Source organism: Balearica regulorum, chromosome 1 (assembly GCF_011004875.1).
Source record: "Balearica regulorum gibbericeps isolate bBalReg1 chromosome 1, bBalReg1.pri, whole genome shotgun sequence".
NCBI classification, from domain to species: domain Eukaryota; kingdom Metazoa; phylum Chordata; class Aves; order Gruiformes; family Gruidae; genus Balearica; species Balearica regulorum.
The window spans coordinates 69,988,949-70,005,771 of NC_046184.1; the positions used below are offsets into that span (position 1 = coordinate 69,988,949).

General features: G+C 44.2%; 2 protein-coding genes across 19 annotated transcripts in view; one reads left to right on the top strand and one right to left on the bottom strand.

Moving 5' to 3' along the window:
• Window positions 1-1,936, top strand: part of CALD1 (caldesmon 1) — a 203,404-nt gene extending 201,468 nt beyond the window's left edge. For 9 of the 15 annotated variants that reach the window (XM_075757335.1, XM_075757324.1, XM_075757313.1 and 6 more), the window contains one exon: window positions 245-1,936. In XM_075757335.1, coding sequence (XP_075613450.1) covers window positions 245-276 — 32 coding nt within the window. In that variant the 3' untranslated portion in view covers window positions 277-1,936. The remainder of the gene's footprint in view (window positions 1-244) is intronic. The other 6 variants (XM_075757346.1, XM_075757380.1, XM_075757426.1 and 3 more) reach the window with 1 other exon arrangement.
• Window positions 782-15,047, bottom strand: LOC104632770 (aldo-keto reductase family 1 member B10-like). 4 transcript variants are annotated; one of them, XM_075757478.1, is made up of 10 exons: window positions 14,891-15,045; window positions 13,997-14,164; window positions 12,173-12,289; window positions 11,368-11,445; window positions 10,380-10,502; window positions 7,244-7,350; window positions 6,966-7,047; window positions 5,373-5,456; window positions 4,418-4,500; window positions 3,558-4,075 (listed from the first exon to the last, which is right to left on the bottom strand). In XM_075757478.1, the coding sequence occupies exons 1-10, from the start codon at window positions 14,957-14,959 to the stop codon at window positions 4,033-4,035; spliced, it is 954 nt and encodes a 317-aa protein (XP_075613593.1). In that variant the 5' UTR covers window positions 14,960-15,045; the 3' UTR covers window positions 3,558-4,032. The 4 variants fall into 4 exon arrangements, with proteins under 4 accessions (XP_075613592.1, XP_075613594.1, XP_075613593.1 ...); XM_075757477.1 differs by having other exon boundaries at window positions 782-4,500; window positions 14,891-15,047; XM_075757481.1 differs by lacking the exon at window positions 5,373-5,456 and having other exon boundaries at window positions 14,891-15,046.
• Between the last annotated feature and the right edge of the window lie 1,776 nt (window positions 15,048-16,823).

Consider the following 16,823-nt stretch of genomic DNA (forward strand, 5'->3'; position numbering starts at 1 on the left):
GTTGCCTTCGGGAGCAGACCCCACGGAGTGGTTTGGACGCTGCCGAGCCTCTCATCTCACTCAGCTTTAGTGAGGAGGGCTTCAGCCAGAGGGCTTGCAGGAGGAGGCTCTCAGGAGTGCAGCTGCATCCAGCTTTGTGTCCTGCCTTCTTACACGCTGTGTGTTAAATCTAGAGCCATGCCTTCTCTGTTTTAGAGTTATGTTTGGGTATTTTCAAGCCATCTTTAATCTTTCTCTTTCTCAGCAGGTTTGAGACAGTTTGAGAAAGAACCATAGAAGGCCACTAAAGACGCTGGACCAATCAGTTGGGGGGAAGAAAGAAAAAAAAAAAAAGGAAAAAGTGCTAAATTGTTCTTTTTATATTTATGTTTATTTACCAAAATGTCTTTTTGCATTATCCCAGTTAAAACCATGTATATTAGCACTGTATTTAATAATCAGTCTAGACATTCATCATAATAGTACTGCCTTTGCACAAGAGCCTTTATTCCTAAAGAAACCCATGCTGTGAAATATATAGACTCTCCTACTGATAGTCACAACTAACTATGTATCTGAACAGTGATTTCAACTGGCGTAAGAGGTCGACCCAAAATACATGTAAAGTGAAGTTGCTTAAGAAAGGTGTGCAGTAAACCTATAAAAACAATGGTTGCTTTTGTAATACAGAAGTCTTTCTTTCTGCACTTTAGACTAAGGCATGGAAGAAGTATCTTTAGTTGACAATGTAATATTTTCTGTAAGTTGCCCATGTCATGAGAAATACTGCATCAATAACGTGTTTTAATTTTTTTTTGTTTTATACTTTTTTTAAGTATCAATTTTTCCATTCTAGTTTAAGTTAATACCTAAATTTGGATGATTATGTTAGCTGACAGCGGTACTGATATTTCTTTTTGTTGTTAGTGACTAGTAATTGAATGCAATTTAGACTATATACACACATAGCTTTACAAAGTTTAGCCTAAAGGCACTACTAATGGTAGAATGCTTTAATACATGCTAGAGTATTATATTTAGTAATAAACATACATAATTAGCCAATATCACAGCTTTAAAAAAATAAAGACAAAATCACACACTTTTCTATAGTAAGATCTCATAATTGCCATTAGAGGTATGGTAAGATAAGTATTAAAAAATTTTAAATGTCAGTTGCCCAGTAACGGGTAATTAAAAAGAAAGTATAGTTTTTAAAAGAGGAAAAGGTAAGGGTCTAGAGGGTCAAAAATAGGTCACTTGTATAAAACGTTGTAGTTTAATTTATATAAAACTACCATATTGAAAAGAAAAAAAAAAAACTAAACACAGTTGGAGCTTGTTTCAAATGACTGCACACTAAATCTTGCCATCCATCAGTGCCGTACACTAAATCCACCTAAAATGAAGTAAACCTCTATCTTTATAGTGCTTCTGTTTAACTCTCTCTCCCGAATATCTTATTTACAGATGTTTTCATTTGTATATAGTAAACACATGGCTATAAGACGTCAGCTTGGTTTAAATTTACATGCCATACAGTTCAGCATTTACATCCTACAGTGTACGGATGGCATAAACTGAGCAACTGAAGTAGCCCCGAGCACGTTGTTGACAGCTTTGTTGTGCCTTGGAACTACCAGGATCTCCCTTTTCACCACTTCCATCTCTTACAGCATCTGACTTCTTCCTAAAGAAGAATAGTGTTATATTTCAACCCAAAGATGAGCTCCCCTGCTTGGCTGAAACATCTTGTTTACATATAGAGATGCACATAGTTATTTGTAGGGGGTGAAACTGTGCCTGACATTGTCTGTGAGTTGTCATGTTTTCTGTTTGGGGGTTTTGTAAACACTCCTCTGAGTCTTTCAAATACATCTGATAGCTGCAATAAAAATGATTTGTTCAAACAATGTATTCTGAAACTGCATCCACAATAAATGGAATATTTCCATCAGCAGCCCTCTGTTTGTTAATGAGTAGGAACGTGCCAGTTGTTGTAACTGGGATAGGAACTGTGCTAAGGCCATGTAAAATAACGTGTCGTTGCAAAGAACCTCAAAGGATCTCTCTCCTGATGTACTATCCTACACCAGACAGCCAAGTCATAAAATCCACAGCTTTAACCTACATATTCTTAAGGGGGAAAAAAAATATAAAATCTTAATTGTCATGCCCATCAGTGCAAGACAGGAGCTGTGCATCATCCAGAAGTCAGCATGCTCAATGAAGTGACACATGCTCTGACTTAGTGGCACAGCCATCTGCTTTCCTCCTTTGAAAAATGTTTTCTGTGTGAGAGCTTTTGTGTTTCTTCTGTCTACCCCGGTGGGATGTGCTTCCAGGCTTGGATGATCGTGAGTACCAAGCCTGGGGAGCCGCTGGCTTTCCCGTCATCCTCCTGTCCCAGTCATTTTTTCCTCTAATGGCAGCACAGGATGTAGTGCCCTGCTCTAATCAGGTCACGGTCATCCGAAAGAGCCCCCCTAGGCTGCCGATAGCTCCACGGGAAGCATTGGAAAGGCTGCAGCAAGCACAGCTTTCTGAGCTACTGGGGGAGAAATAATCGGATGCTGCCTAATTTAACCTGAAATTAAAGCATGCCTGTTCTTCTGCCTTGTGCTGACCAACTACGTTGCTGCGTTTCTCTGCAATCTTTGCCGAAGTGACGCTTTTCCTCGTTGATGTAGGGTAAGTTTCTTTTGCTCCTGGTTGTTGCCTTTTCTGAGAGCGTGGAAGTGTGCTGGGCACAATCGGTTCTACTTTACAGTATTTCGTAAAAGTGGTGCGGTCATGGTTTGCTCCCCTCAGCTGCACAACCGCCGGGCAGAGTTCGCCAAAGACAAATCCCAGTGGCTGAGTCAGCAGCTCTGCGAGTTTTTTTGGTGTTTTGTTACCATTAAGAGGTGATGATTTTTTCGGATGATACCAGATTGTCACCTTAGCTTCTGATCATGCTTTCTTGCAGCTCACTTGGCATCTAAGCCAGCCTTTCTTTTGTCAGTGTGCAGAATGCCACAAAACAGCCTTTTTCAAGCCTGCCTTTGCTTTGGCCTAGCATTATCCATCTGAAAATACTTTAAAGCAATTGTGAGTCTACCACAGGGTTTGCTTTGGTGTTTTTAAAGAAAAGTTTTTCCTGTGTTTCCCTTAAAGCCAACCCTTATCTGGATATATTGTTCTGAATGCTGCCAGCAGAGCTGCAAAAATCTAATTTTGCGTTTGACACTTCCAGAGCAAGTCAGTCTGAATTTGTAGGTAGCCCTTAGGTTTGGCTTGGGTACCTTTTGATGTGTCTCATCACTGCATATGATGCTGTCTTCAGCTTTTTACCTCTTCTCACACAAGAGTTCAGTTTCTAGTTGTCTGGAGGGAGGGCTACATGGGGTAATAGGTACAACTTTGTTTAGGTTCTAGCCAGAGCACAATCCTGTTTCATGCATAAGCCACAAAGTAACCTCTATTGTCCTTGTACAGGAATTATAAAAGCTCATTTCTATCTGTGTTAAAATTTGAAACCACAGACTTCAGGCATGTTTTGTAACTAATTGCATGAAAGAATTTAAGCACTACACTGATTAAGTTTTGTTGTTATTCAAACTTTATTCATATAAAGTATTAAAGCATTAGAGATTCACACTATAAAAATCACAACTATGTAAAAAACAAAGTGATTAGAGACAGCGTTCCTTGATGGCACCTCACGAGCCAGCATGACTGACCGCACTGGAAATAACATATAAAAAGTCTTGTAAGTAACCAAAGTTTTTTGTTAAACATGTCTTTAATTAAGGAAAACAAGGAAAAAAGGAAATGAAGAGACATTGTCTTTTTACTACTAATCAAAACCAGATTTCTTTTAACCATCATAACAAAATTTCCATCCCTATTTGATGTATTTTTATACCAGCTAGTGGTGGCTTCCTACAAAAGGAGGATGAGTAACTGCTCTTAATGATTGTCAAGTACAGAAGAACTCATCAAGACTAAGCTACAGTATACATCTTCTAATCTGGAAGGAGTCACACGGAGGTCTTGCAGAAACCACTGGCATTAATATTCTGCTTTGAAGGGGTAGTCCTTGTGATTGACAGCTCTGAGAAGAGAAAGAACTGATTACTTAAGTATTGTAGAAAGTATCTTCAGCAGCATTTCCCAACTGAACTCTCCCTCCCCCACTGCCAATGTAAAGTTTTGCTGCTGGCATTAATTTGAACACAGGCTTGTGAACAAGGATGTGCACTACCAAGATGCTGATGGGAATGCCCTGACAAATCTCCCTCCTGACACTGGTTCCAGGACATATCTCATTACCTGGGGTCCAGGGTTTAAGATATGAGCTCTCCCTGGTTTTGGTCGTGTATGTTTTCAAGATACAGGGGATGAAAATACAGCTAGAGATAGGCCTAGTGGATAATAAAGATAATAAGGAACATACTGGAGCACTGGAACTGCCCTCCAGTTCCTGTTAAAGCTGAGGATGACATCCATCTCCTTTTCAGACAGTTCAAAGTCAAATACCTAGCACGGGAGAAAACAAAAAAAAAAAAACCCTTTTTACTTAGGTTCATCAGTAGTTAGCTACTAGGTATGCTTCATGCATTTATGACTTGAGGTAGGAACACATTGCATCCACACTAAGCATAGTTAAGAAATCCTCTTATTTCTCAGCCAAATACTCATTTACCCTTGAAATAATCAAGATATTCCCTTTCTCTCTGAGGCCCTGTTCATAGCAATGTCCTATAGTTCTGGGTGGTTGAATGCAAACACCACTGCAGTTTGTGTTGCAATGCACAGGCAGAAAATTTAAGGTGCTAAGGATGGATTACTTGATGTGTCACAAATACTGGAACTAGCAATAAATATTTCTGCTACAACAGAGGAGTACTGGGTAGCAAGTGCGAACAGTTGTCTCAATCATCTAAGAGTTCTTGCTGCTGGTTCATAGAAGAAATAAGTCCAAAATGTAGCAGCATGAACTGAAAGTAGCACAGAGGTGCCAGGCCTTAGGAGCAACCAACCAGGGGAACCATAACCTCAAGGTGAGAGAGAAATTCTAAGGGCTCTGGTGTTTACAATTTGTTCCTTTACAGCCTAAAGAGCGGGTCACTAAGCATCTCCCAGAGGAGATGTCCAAAGCTGGGATTCCCCTTCCCAGGGCAGCAGTCCTCAGACCACCCTGGTGTAACCCGTTTCTCTCCTGGCAGGAACACAATGCTTTTCCCCGGAGAACAAGTGTTGGATGGTTAGGGAGTGCTGAGCCCCAATCTTTACATCTCTGCGCTCCCCTTCCACTGCCTCTTAGATGCTGCTTCAAAATGCAGAGGAGAGATAGGTGTGGGTGCCTGCCCTGTGCAAAAAGGTGACAGCAATCCCAACAGAAACTTCACCTTGATGTTTTCCTCAAGACGCTGTGGTTTGTCAGACTTGGGAATGACGATCACGTCTCTTTGGATAAGAAACCGGATCAGAATCTAGGAAAGGGCAAGAGGAGCATGAACACAGGGGCACCAAGAAATCTGTTCAAATGCACTTTGTGGGTTTTGGTTTTTTTAAAAGCACAAAGCAATTTCTCTTTTTATAACCATGTTTGCTCTTTGGAAGATTCTAGTGGTTTGCATAAAGGAGTTTGTGCCAGTATTTCCTTGCAGTCTACTGACAAACTATAATTGTTTCTGTCCTATGTTGTTTCTAAATCCTGGCTTCTCTAGGATTTGGTTTTCATTTGTGGGGGGAGGAATTATGATGCTTCTGGCTTGCGCTGTATGGGTGCTCAGACCAAATGAGCATAATGATACTGCAGATTATTTTGGGCTCACAGGCAAGTACCTCACATAGGTTAAGCTTTTTGAAGTCCTTAACAGGAAAAATATATGTATAGATATTTAAAAGGCTCCCCCCTCTCAAAAGAAGACTGTTGCATACAATTTTTTGTCCTGCTCTGTCTTCTGGTTTCGGCAGGGATAGAGTTAATTTTCTTCCTAGCAGCTGGTGTAGTGCTGTGTTTTGGATTTAGGATGAGAATAATGTTGGTAACACGATGATGTTTTTAGTTGTTGCCAAGCAGTCAAGTGCTTTTCAGCTTCTCAAACTGCCCTGCCCACAAGGTGGGGGGCACACAAGAAGCTGGGAGGGGACACAGCCAGGGCAGCTGACCCAAACTGGCCAAAGGGATATTCCATACCGTATGATGTCATGCTCAGTATGTAACTGGGGTGTGGGCCATAAGGTGGGGCAGCTCAGAAACTAGCTGAGCATCAGCTTTGGGTGGTGAGAAATTGTGCTGTTCATCACTTGTTTTGTATATTCTTTTATCATTATTATCCTTTTCTGTCCTATTAAACTGTCTTTATCTCAACTCAAGAGTTTTACTTTCCCCCCCCCCCTTTTTGATTCTCTCCACTATCCCACTGGGGTGGGGGGGAGTGAAAGAACCAACAGCTGTGTGGTTGTTTTAGCTGCTGGCTGGGTTAAACCGTGACAGCAACTAATAGAGAAAAAAATTAATCTTGAAAAAATGAGCATCTTTCAAAGACTCTCTGTGAGCACAAGCAAGCAGGGAGCAACCAATAGGTCTGCAAATTACAGGGCTTCTCTGAAGAATAATTTGGCTGACTTAGCTGCAGAAAGGAGTAACAAGTTGGCTTGATGATTTGTAAGTAAGCCTCAGAGGAAAGGCGTTCTCAGGGAGCAAGCACTTCTCTCTGGCAGCAGAACAGTCTCCCTTGGAAGGGGGACACCTGTGGTGAGCATATGTACCACTGCTGATAAGCCCCCCAAAGCTCAGCACTCAAGAACTCTTAGAAAATATTTGATAATTTGTATGAATGCTGGTAAGAACTGGGGCAGTATGAAGAGTCAAGTGCAGTTCAACTTCATTATACCGTACCTTTAGAGAAGGCAGCATCTGCTAAGGCTGGCCATCAGCTTGTAAAAATGTCTGAGGAGGAGGAGGAATAGTTTGCCCTAATGATCCCACTCACCTGGGCAGGGGTTTTATGATGTCTAACTGCAATCTCTTTAATCTTGGGATCATCCAGCAGCACAGGTTCCCCTGGCTTGGCCCTATTAAAAAACAAAAGCCAGGATATTGATGGTAGAGAGGTACTACCTTCCTGCAGGAATCCTGACATTTTGTGTGAAGTATTCTGCAAGAACAGCACTTTTCTCATTACACCTGCATTATTTATATAATTTGCCTCAAAGATTCAAGTTCCAAATGCATTGTTTTGTATACAGAAAGGCTGCAATGCTTGTTTACCATGGGCGGTTAGGAGAGCCAAGGGGGCTGTATGCTGTCACAGAGATCCCTTTGGATTTACAGTACTTGATCAACTTTTCCTGGGTCAGGTATGGATGACATTCGATCTGCAAGCACAGAAACATGGTGGTTGACACAAAGGTAGACTGCACTGACCTCCAGAGCATAACTAACATTTTAATTCCTCTTGGGTCACAGAAAATGTGACGAAAAGACTCCCAATATCATGATTAAAATCTATCTTATAAAGAAGTTATTCATGTCACAGCAATATCTAGAGGCCTGGTGCAGAGAATAAGGCTTCCTCAGGCTACATATTATGCAAAGATAGTGAGAAACAGAGGAGAAGAGTAAAAGTGCTATCTGTATCGGGAATCAAGGAAATCAGTTTTCCTGAACTACTGGAGAGCCGGACTGCATCTTCAGAGGAGCAGCTCAGAATACCTTAGTTCTGCTCTGAGTCACCCAACCTCTTCTCAAGGAGTCTTCCCAACTCCTGAAGAAGCCCAGGGAGATGCACTTCCCCTAGGTTAGCTCAGATCATGCTGCGGCCAGCCGTTCGGGCAAGACATCCTTTAACTAGAAACAACAGGAGCCTACACGGGCATACTGGTCCACTTGCCACAAGCCATAGCATGACCACAGGGCTATGCCTACACTGCATAACGGGGCACCATGCACATATCTGGCTGTTTCTAAATGCTATAGCTTTGCTACCAGGCATGGTGACATGAAATCCACATATTGCAGTTTATTTAGACCTCAGCTAGACTAGGCAACTACTGTAATGACAGCGTGTGGCACAGGCACACCCATGGAGAAGCAAACTGGAGTGAAACCTGAAGTTCTTTAAAGCGTCAGACTTGGTGCACCTTTTAACACGGGGGTAGTTGGGGTCCATCCCCACCAGAACTTTATAACCCTGAATGAAATCTTTCCGAGTCCTATGTCCCCCGTGTGCTAAGCCTGGCCAGTGCACACACTAGCCCCAAGCCCAGCACCGCAGCAGCACAGGCAGCGTCGTGCCTGCACAGGAGCCAGTGTGGGGATGTTCCCAAGCCAGCAGAGAGGCATTCAGCACCCTCAGTCAAGTGCAAAGAAGTTGCATATTGTAAGGCCCTGATATAACAAGTCAATGTCGCAAACACCTGTCTTGACATGGACAGGGATGGGCTGATGACGAGGGAGTGTTGAACAAGAACGGAGCCTGCGGAGGCAGGATAACGTCTTGTGGGACCACTCCTCTATTCCTGAAACATGTAAACAAAGACCATCTGTGCCCTGTGCCTGTGACAGAGCACCACTCACTTGGTCAGCACTGAAGGGGGGGGGGGGGGGGGGGCAATGAGACTCCCAGGACCCCCACAACCCACCAACTCATTTCTAGAACGTTTCTGAACATTCCTGAGCACATACTGCGCCTGCTCAGTGATGACAGACCCCTGCCTATGGGGCAGGCACATTTTTGGTGCATGCCCACCACCTGAAGACTGCAACTACAAGCAGAGAACATCACTGGATCCAAGGGTGGTCATATCTTTTCTCTCTTCCTTTTCCTCTCTATCATTCTCTAAGTTAATTTTCGGCACATTAGGGTAATAGTGTCACATGTTTTGCTAAACCTTTACCTTTCATAGTTCTGCTAAGTTTTGAGTATTGTTATGACTTTTGCCAAGCCTCTCTCTTTTGTAGTTCCACTGAGTTTTAAGTAAATTTATGATTGGTTTGAAACTCTACAGTAATTGTCATTACTCCTGATTACCACACACAGAATTAAAAAGTTAACCTCACCCTAACCCCCTGAGTGGGATGGGGCACATATGGAAGAAAGTCAGAAGGTCCTGATGCCCCTGCTGTCCTGTGATTTCATTCATGAGGTATGTGGTGAGAATTTTTTGTATAACTGTATACTTCAATCCTCCTTTATAATAAAGTTTATTGGAATGGTTTATATTATGTTGAAAAATAAGTCTAGTGAGTGAGTTGGAGCACTCCTGTACATTCCCATGCCTGTGCAGTAGCTCGCAGCGGGGATTTTTCTGGTTATCCCAGGGCTGGCAGAAACGGTGGGCTGTGACACTGGGAGTGTGAAAGAGGACACGTAGCAGAAAGTCACAAGGACTTACACAAGCGTGGTGGGTTGACCCAGGCTGGAGGCCAGGTGCCCACCAAAGCTGCTCTGTCACTCCCCTCCTCAGCTGGACAGGGGAGAGAAAATACAGCAAAAGGCTCATGGGTCGAGATAAGGACAGGGACAGATCATTCACCAAGCACTGTCACAGGCAAAACAGACTCAACTTAGAAAAATTAATGTATTACCAAGCAAAACAGAGTAGACCAATGAGAAATAAAACCAAATCTTAAAACACCTCCCCCCACTCCTCCACGGGCTGCAGGAGAATCTCTGCTCCAGTGCCTGGAGCACCTCCTCCCCCTCCTTCTGCACTGACCTTGGTGTCTGCAGAGTTGTTCCTCTCACATCTTCTCACTCCTCCCTCTGGCTGCAAGAACTGCTGGGTTTTGGGGTTTTTTTTCCTCCTCCTTAACTATGTTATCACAGAGTCACTACCACCATCACTGATTGGCTTGGCCTTGGCCATCAGTGGGTCCGTCTTGGAGCCGGCTGGCATTGGCTCTATCAGACACAGGGGCAGCCTCTGGCACCTTCTCGCAGAAGCCATCCCTGTAGCCCCCCCGCTACCAAAACCTTGCCACGAAAACCCAATACAACAAGGTAATGGATATTTTTGCTTTTTTCCAAGGTCTAAAAGTGGAATCTTCTCATCTGTTTCATATTACTGTAATATGAATAATCCATACTGTTTTGTATGGTATTGCTCTCAAATCTCCACTGCATTATATACGCACAAGTCTACAAAAAAGTTTTCTGTTGAGGTCCCTGTCAGCTAAAAACCATCAACACTGGCACCATACCAAAGTACTGCCTGTAATATGCAAGGCTGACTTGAAGGGACTTTCAGACAACCAGAGATATCTAGTGCTCTGCAAGATCCTTCCATGGCACCAAAACTATTTAAAGGTCATGGCAGAAGTCAGTTTTAGAGCTGAAGTGTAGCAAGAATATATTTAGGACTACTTCAAGGTTAGTTGACATCAACGGAAATAAAAATCTTACTTGGTTATTTACTGGCTTGTATTTTAGTCCTGGCTTGTTTAAGATTCTTTCAATCTGCTCATGGTTAAAGTTGGAGATTCCAATGGCTTTTACCAGACCAGCATCCACCAGCTCTTCCATGGCCTAATGAGTAAGGACAACCAATGTGTATTTATGAGATGGTACTACTGTCAACTACACTATTTTATTTCCCTAAAGCTAGTGACAAACCAACAAACAACATACACTAGATTAAATAAAAGCATCTCAAATAAAAAAAAAAAATAAATTTTTGCACCTCGTATTATCTGTATGCTTTACGTCCCACTGCAGATGGGAAAATAATGTAAGAACGGCTTGGGCAACCCTTTCGTAATGGGAAGCAAAATCTTTTGCTTGGGCTTTTTTTTTGGGGGGGGGTGTGTCATTTTACCAGAGCTAAAAAAGCAAGAGAGACCCCTCCACCTCCTCCTATGCCAGCACACTACTTCTGAGTTGGCAGAACACAGCAGGGAGGATGTTAGCTTAAACTCAGTTAGCTCAAAATACTTTCTTGCAACTGTAATCTGCTATTGTAGAGAAAACTACGTGTTCCCAGAGGTGCAGGTAGCAGGAGCAGACCCTGAATCCTCTCAGTCCACAGGCAAAGAAGGACTGAAGAACAGCCCGAGATGCTGAAAAGTGTGAGAATTCCTTATCTGTATGAAACACCCAGTAAGTTAACAGCCACACCTGAATTAATCTATGCTTCAGTTCTACCACTGTGCATATTCAAATATTATTTTAGTGACAGCACCTACAGTGCTGACAGTTTCCTACTCTTATTGAAGACATCCCCCTCCTGATCCTGAAAACAAAGCGTAGCAACAGCTCTGCTTGTTCTGGTCATGAAACAGTGTTGTGTGACTATCCTCCATACCCAAACCTATCCCTTAATTTCATCGTGCATGCAGATCTCTGCTCCATTTTTAGCTCTGACACCTGCTCCAAAGAACAAACATTAACTTACCTCCCATGTGTCCAGAAAATCAGTATCACTGGGGATACTCATACCTTTATCATCCACAGGATGTAGTTCTTCACCAGCCTGTTATTTCAAGGGAGATAATACATAGACTTTTTAAAAGAGTTTAATTTCCTTCTTTTTACTAGCACTACTAACTGGAATTATAGGCAGCAAGTTAGCAGATTATTTAAACATATTGTATAACTAAAAATATGCATGTTCATCAGTATTCTCTTTTGGATGAGGGCCATATTTCTACAGGTTAGTCCCTGCATACAAAGAGTGGGGATTAGTAGCAATTAGGCAGATCTAGAGAGAAGGGAACAGACACCTCCCTACCTTTATTCTAGAGTTATTTATTTTACATAGGTGTAGACAGGGGGAAAAAAAAAAAAAAACCAGCACATTCCTTCTGCACTGTGCTTCATGCTTCACTGTTGGTTACTCCAGATGAAGCCAACATCTCCAAAATCTGAGATGTTCACACTGTCCCAGCCAAGCAGAAGACCACGATCCCAAACTACATCATTATGTGCTGGTTACATTTTCCCTGAAGACCCAGGGGACTCATTAGCAGCGGTCGTACTTATGACTATTTCGCTCCATCAGGCATGGAAAACCAGATCCATGTGCTAAAACATACCACTACCTAGTTAGTAACCAAATGCTTGCTACTACCGGGTTCAGGGAAGAACCAAATGAACCATAGCATATCTCGGCTGCATAATGAAGAAAGTCACAGGAAAGATGAGAGAATACGCCATGTTTCTAGCCAGGTAAGAAGATGAGGAATGTAGAGCAGGACTACCTTGAATCCCATAGGGAAGTGTATCAGGTAGAGATCAAGGTAGTCCAGTTGCAGTGCAGCGAGGCTCTTCTGGCACGCTACCTTGACCAGGGACCTCTCGTGAAATGTGTTCCACAACTGTGGGAAGAAACCAAGCCCAACCGTGACTCTACGGCTTCCACAGTTCAGACCAGGGGACAGAAGCTTCTCCCTTGGTGGTCTGGGAGAAGAGCTCCCTCCCCACATACCCAGTGCACACTGAATGGGTGCCAATATTTTAACTGTAAGGTAGGACAAACGTACCACAAATAAGGGAGTCAGTAGTGAAAGCGGATAATCAGTATTCCGACTTATGAAAAGAGATTCTCAGAACTAGATGTAACCCTCTGCCAGGTATATCTGACACAGCAAAAGCTGCTAGTGTTACAATTTTTTTTTCAGCAAATTTTGTGTCTTGAGCAGCTCACAGCTACCCTCCTTCCGTCCCTTTTAACTGGCCACAGTGAGAACTGTTGTCAATTTCACTTCATTTTTGAAATGAAAATTCAAGTTGTTTAAATAGAAGAACTTGCAAGTATTATTCAAGTTAAAACCTGTTCTTTAGCAAAAACAAAGAGTATGTAGAAAAGCTTAGTTACGCTCAATGTTTTCTGGTTTTGTTGGTGAAAATAAATACCAAGTCATAAATTTTTTAGTTGAAGTGTTCTCACTTTTTGGTAAAGCGCATTGCTGAGACAAGTAGATACGATGGAGAAATGGAGTAAATACCCAGAAAATACTTCAGACTGAAGTCACATACTTTAATTTCTAGTCCCTTTCAGGCTTACATTTTGTACAGGATACCATTTTCAAATGTCTTACAAACCAGTAAGTAGCACAGCACCTCTGAATTCAGACATCTGTATTGTCTTTTTTTCTGATCTTCCTAGGGTGAGTGCAAATGAACCTTCGGTATAATTAAGTAACTTAATAGATGCAAGAAAATTATTAGATCAGCAACAGCCACACTATCTTTCCAGTTGTCAATGGTTCCTTAGGTAAAGCTCAGTCTAAATTGCAAATAAAGGATGGAATTTATAGCACACAACAAGACAACCACAAAATGAGTATCATAGAAGGCAGTAAGTCCTTATGATATCTATAAAGTAGAATTTTCCACTTTACAGGGACAGAAATGTGTTTGGGTTAGTGCTTAGACACTGCTTACTTTAAGGTTAAATGCGCTACTTGCTTCGCTAACAACTATACCTTTGCGGAGTCTGCAGAGTCAAAAGACTGACAAATAGCATACTTTGCTAAAGAGTATCCTTGAAGGGCAGCTGAAAAACTGATAAAAAGGAAACATCCTGCCCCAGAAGGCACTGAGAGCTGGGTGATTGCCAGAGAGGCCTGAAGTCAACCAAAATCAGCAGTAACTGGGGGAAGGGAAAGGTGACTGCAGGGGTTCGGAACCACCCACCCAATTAAAGGACTATGCAAATTACACCCCTCACACCCTCAAGGAGCATGCATGCTGATTTAAATATGCTTGACCAATAGGAGATGATGCCATAATTAATAACCAATTAGCATAAATTTAGGCAGGTTTTTCTAATCCTGTAACAAGATAAATACATGGTAGATTCTGTGTGTGGTGTGCTAGCTTTGTGGAATTACCACTTAGCACCCACCTCTGTGGAGACACAAAAAATAAAAAAAAATCCCTCTGCTCTGTGTGTATATTGGCATACTGCACACCGGGTAAACAATCCCACTTCTGGGACAACACTTAGGTTACTTTACAGGTGGAACAAGGGTTTCTCAAAGAGAAAAGCTAAATTCCCCCATAATCCTGCATCTTTGTACCTTAGTGACAATGAAGAGGTCTTCCCGTTTCACAGCCCCCTCCTTGATCTTCTGCTGGACTGCATTCCCTATTTCATTTTCATTCTGGTAGAAATAGGCACAGTCGAAGAGGCGGTAGCCTGCATCAATAGCGAACTTCACCACCTCTTCCACCTTTCCTGGAGGAGCCTGAAAGCAACCACAAGCAGACCATGAGCTCTTCCACGGCTTCGCTGCTGGGATAGCTCCGCCGAGTCTCCCTTTGCAGCTGCTGGAGGTTCCCTGTCCCCTGCAGTTAAACCAAGTTTCAACTTCCCTGGCAACCTGCGCTTTTGTAGGGAGAAGGAACAGCGCAGAAAGGCGTTGGGTTCTGCGAGACATTTGGATTCTGCCATTCCCAGCAGCTTAATGCCCAGCATCATTTCCCCTTATCTGCTCTCATGCCCAAGCAGTTTTGCCAGCTTACCCCCCCCCCCCCAAGGCCGTTTCGCCCGCCAGTGACCCCATCCCCGGGCCGCCAGCGCCGGGCCAGCCAGCCTTGCACAACTCCTTTTCCTTCTTTTTTTCTTGGTTTCCGCTCTCTCTTCGCCTCCTCCTTACTTTGCCTCCCTCCACCTTCTTCAGCCTCTATTTTATTTTTGTTTTCTACCTTTTTTTTTCTTAGCTTTTTGCTCCCTCAGCCCTCTTCCCCCTGCGCTCCCCCCCTCCCCCGGCCTGGCAGCCCGCCCGGTTACACAAGCGGCCGCGATCGCGGCGGGCGCTGCAAACGGGCGGCGAGACCGACCCCCCCACGGATCCCCACGGATCCCCACGCAGGGACCTGCGCCACACCGCGGGAGCCCCGTTTCTGCTCGAAGTTCTTTTTTTATCTTCACAGCACCCTCCGGACCAGCGCCCTCCTGCCCGGCCCGGTACCTGCCAAGTGCCCAGCCCCAGGATAGGCATCTTCATCTTGTTGCTCAGCTCCACGCACGGACTCGCCATGGCGCCCACGAGTGTCCGTCTGCCTGTGCGTGCTCACCGAGGCCCTAAGGCGCTTTAAGGCTCGGGGCCGCCCCGCCTCGGCCCACGCCCGCCGGCGCCGTCCCCGTCCCCGTCCCCCCCCCGCCCCTTCCTGCCTCCGCCGGGGTTTCGTTAGATGCGAGGCACAAGATGCCCGTGATTTTGAAATTTCGATTGGCTACAGAAGCCCGATGCTAAGAGGGTTGGTTGGTTGGTTTGTTTGTTTTTGCGCTGAACGAACTGAAAGCAAATGCCTTGGTGATGAACTTGGCACTTTGCGCCTGTTGTTCTGCAGCGGAGAGAGCCGGACGGGTGCCGGGAGAATTGCTGCATGAGGCAATGGGCGTCCAGGCCGTCGAAAGATTTTCTCAGTTACTTTCAAGTGATGACAAAGGAAGTGAAATTTCCATCTTTTATCCTAGAAAATATTAGGCTCACCCGCTGTTTGCAGAGGAATTCGTTAAAAGGGAATGTGGTCTTACCTTTACATAGATTCTGCGTTCCCTGTCTTTGCGGAGGGGTGGGCTCCCCTTGCGCTCCCCGCAGGACCCTTGCGTCAATCCGTGTGAAGGCAGCGGTTCCCTGCGCTCAATTAAAATGTCAGCCGGCATCGGTAGGGTGTCGGAGGCTGCAAAAGGGCTTTGTGATCACAACTTGTCTACAGGTGGTGCTTTAATCTGAACACCCCCCCCCCCCCCCCCCCCCCCCTGCTCTTTAGGTAGGGTCAAAATGTGTTCAGAGGGCTGACATTTAAAGGCTGCAGGAAACTTTGTGAACGGACTGCCTCAGAAATCAAGAGCCGGGGTCCTGGGCTACTTAGCTAACGGCTGTTTCGAGGAAAAAGTTGCCTGACGTTAGGGAGCTGAGGTGAGATCCAAGCCAACGAACTCAATGGGAGGGTTGCCACAGGAGTAAATAACAGGAGGGGTTCACCCTGACTCTCACTTTCACGACTGCAGCAAGTTAGGGGTTTAGTACTGTGCTCGTCACTGTGGTGTCTGAATGTCTTTCAACAGGCGCTACCAGTGCTGAGCTCTTCCAAGAGTGATGGCATTGATTTATGTACGTTAATGTGTGTTCAGAGACCCGATGTTAAGCATCAAAGCTGTGGTCCCGTTTTGAGGGACTTTTATCTCCCTGTGTGTACAGGAGGCCTCTTACACTCTAGGGGCTTTCAGTGCTCAATTTAACTATAACTTTATCTCATTTTTCAAAACAGTTTTTTGTGACCTTTAAAATGTCATTCTTTTTTTGTTGTATTTGCTAAACAGTATCAGCCACGGTTCTACATTTGTATTGGGTTTGCGTGGCAAGGTTTTGGTAGTGGGGGGGAGCTACAGGGGTGTCTTCTGCGAGAAGCTGCCAGAAGCTTCCCCCATGTCCAACAGAGCCAATGCCAGCCGGCTCCAAGACGGACCCACCACTGGCCAAGGCCGAGCCCATCAGCGACAGTGGTAGCGCCTCTGGGATAACAGAGTTACATAGTTAAGAAAGAAAGAAAGAAAAAAAAAAAAGGAGCAGCAGTTTTTGCAGCCAGAGAAAGGAGTGAGAAGATGTGAGAGGAACAGCTCGAGGTCAGTGAAGAAGGAGGAGGAGGAGGTGCTCCAGGCACTGGAGCAGAGATTCCCTGCAGCCCGTGGAGGGGTAGGGGAAAGTGTTTTAAGATTTGGTTTTATTTCTCATTACTCTACTCTGTTTTGCTTGGTAATACATGAGATTAATTTTTCTAAGTCGAGTCTGTTTTGCCCGTGACAGTAACTGGTGAGTGCTCTCCCTGTCCTTATCTTGACCCAGGAGCCTTTCGTTATATTTTCTCTCCCCTGTCCAGCTGCGGAGGGGAGTGACA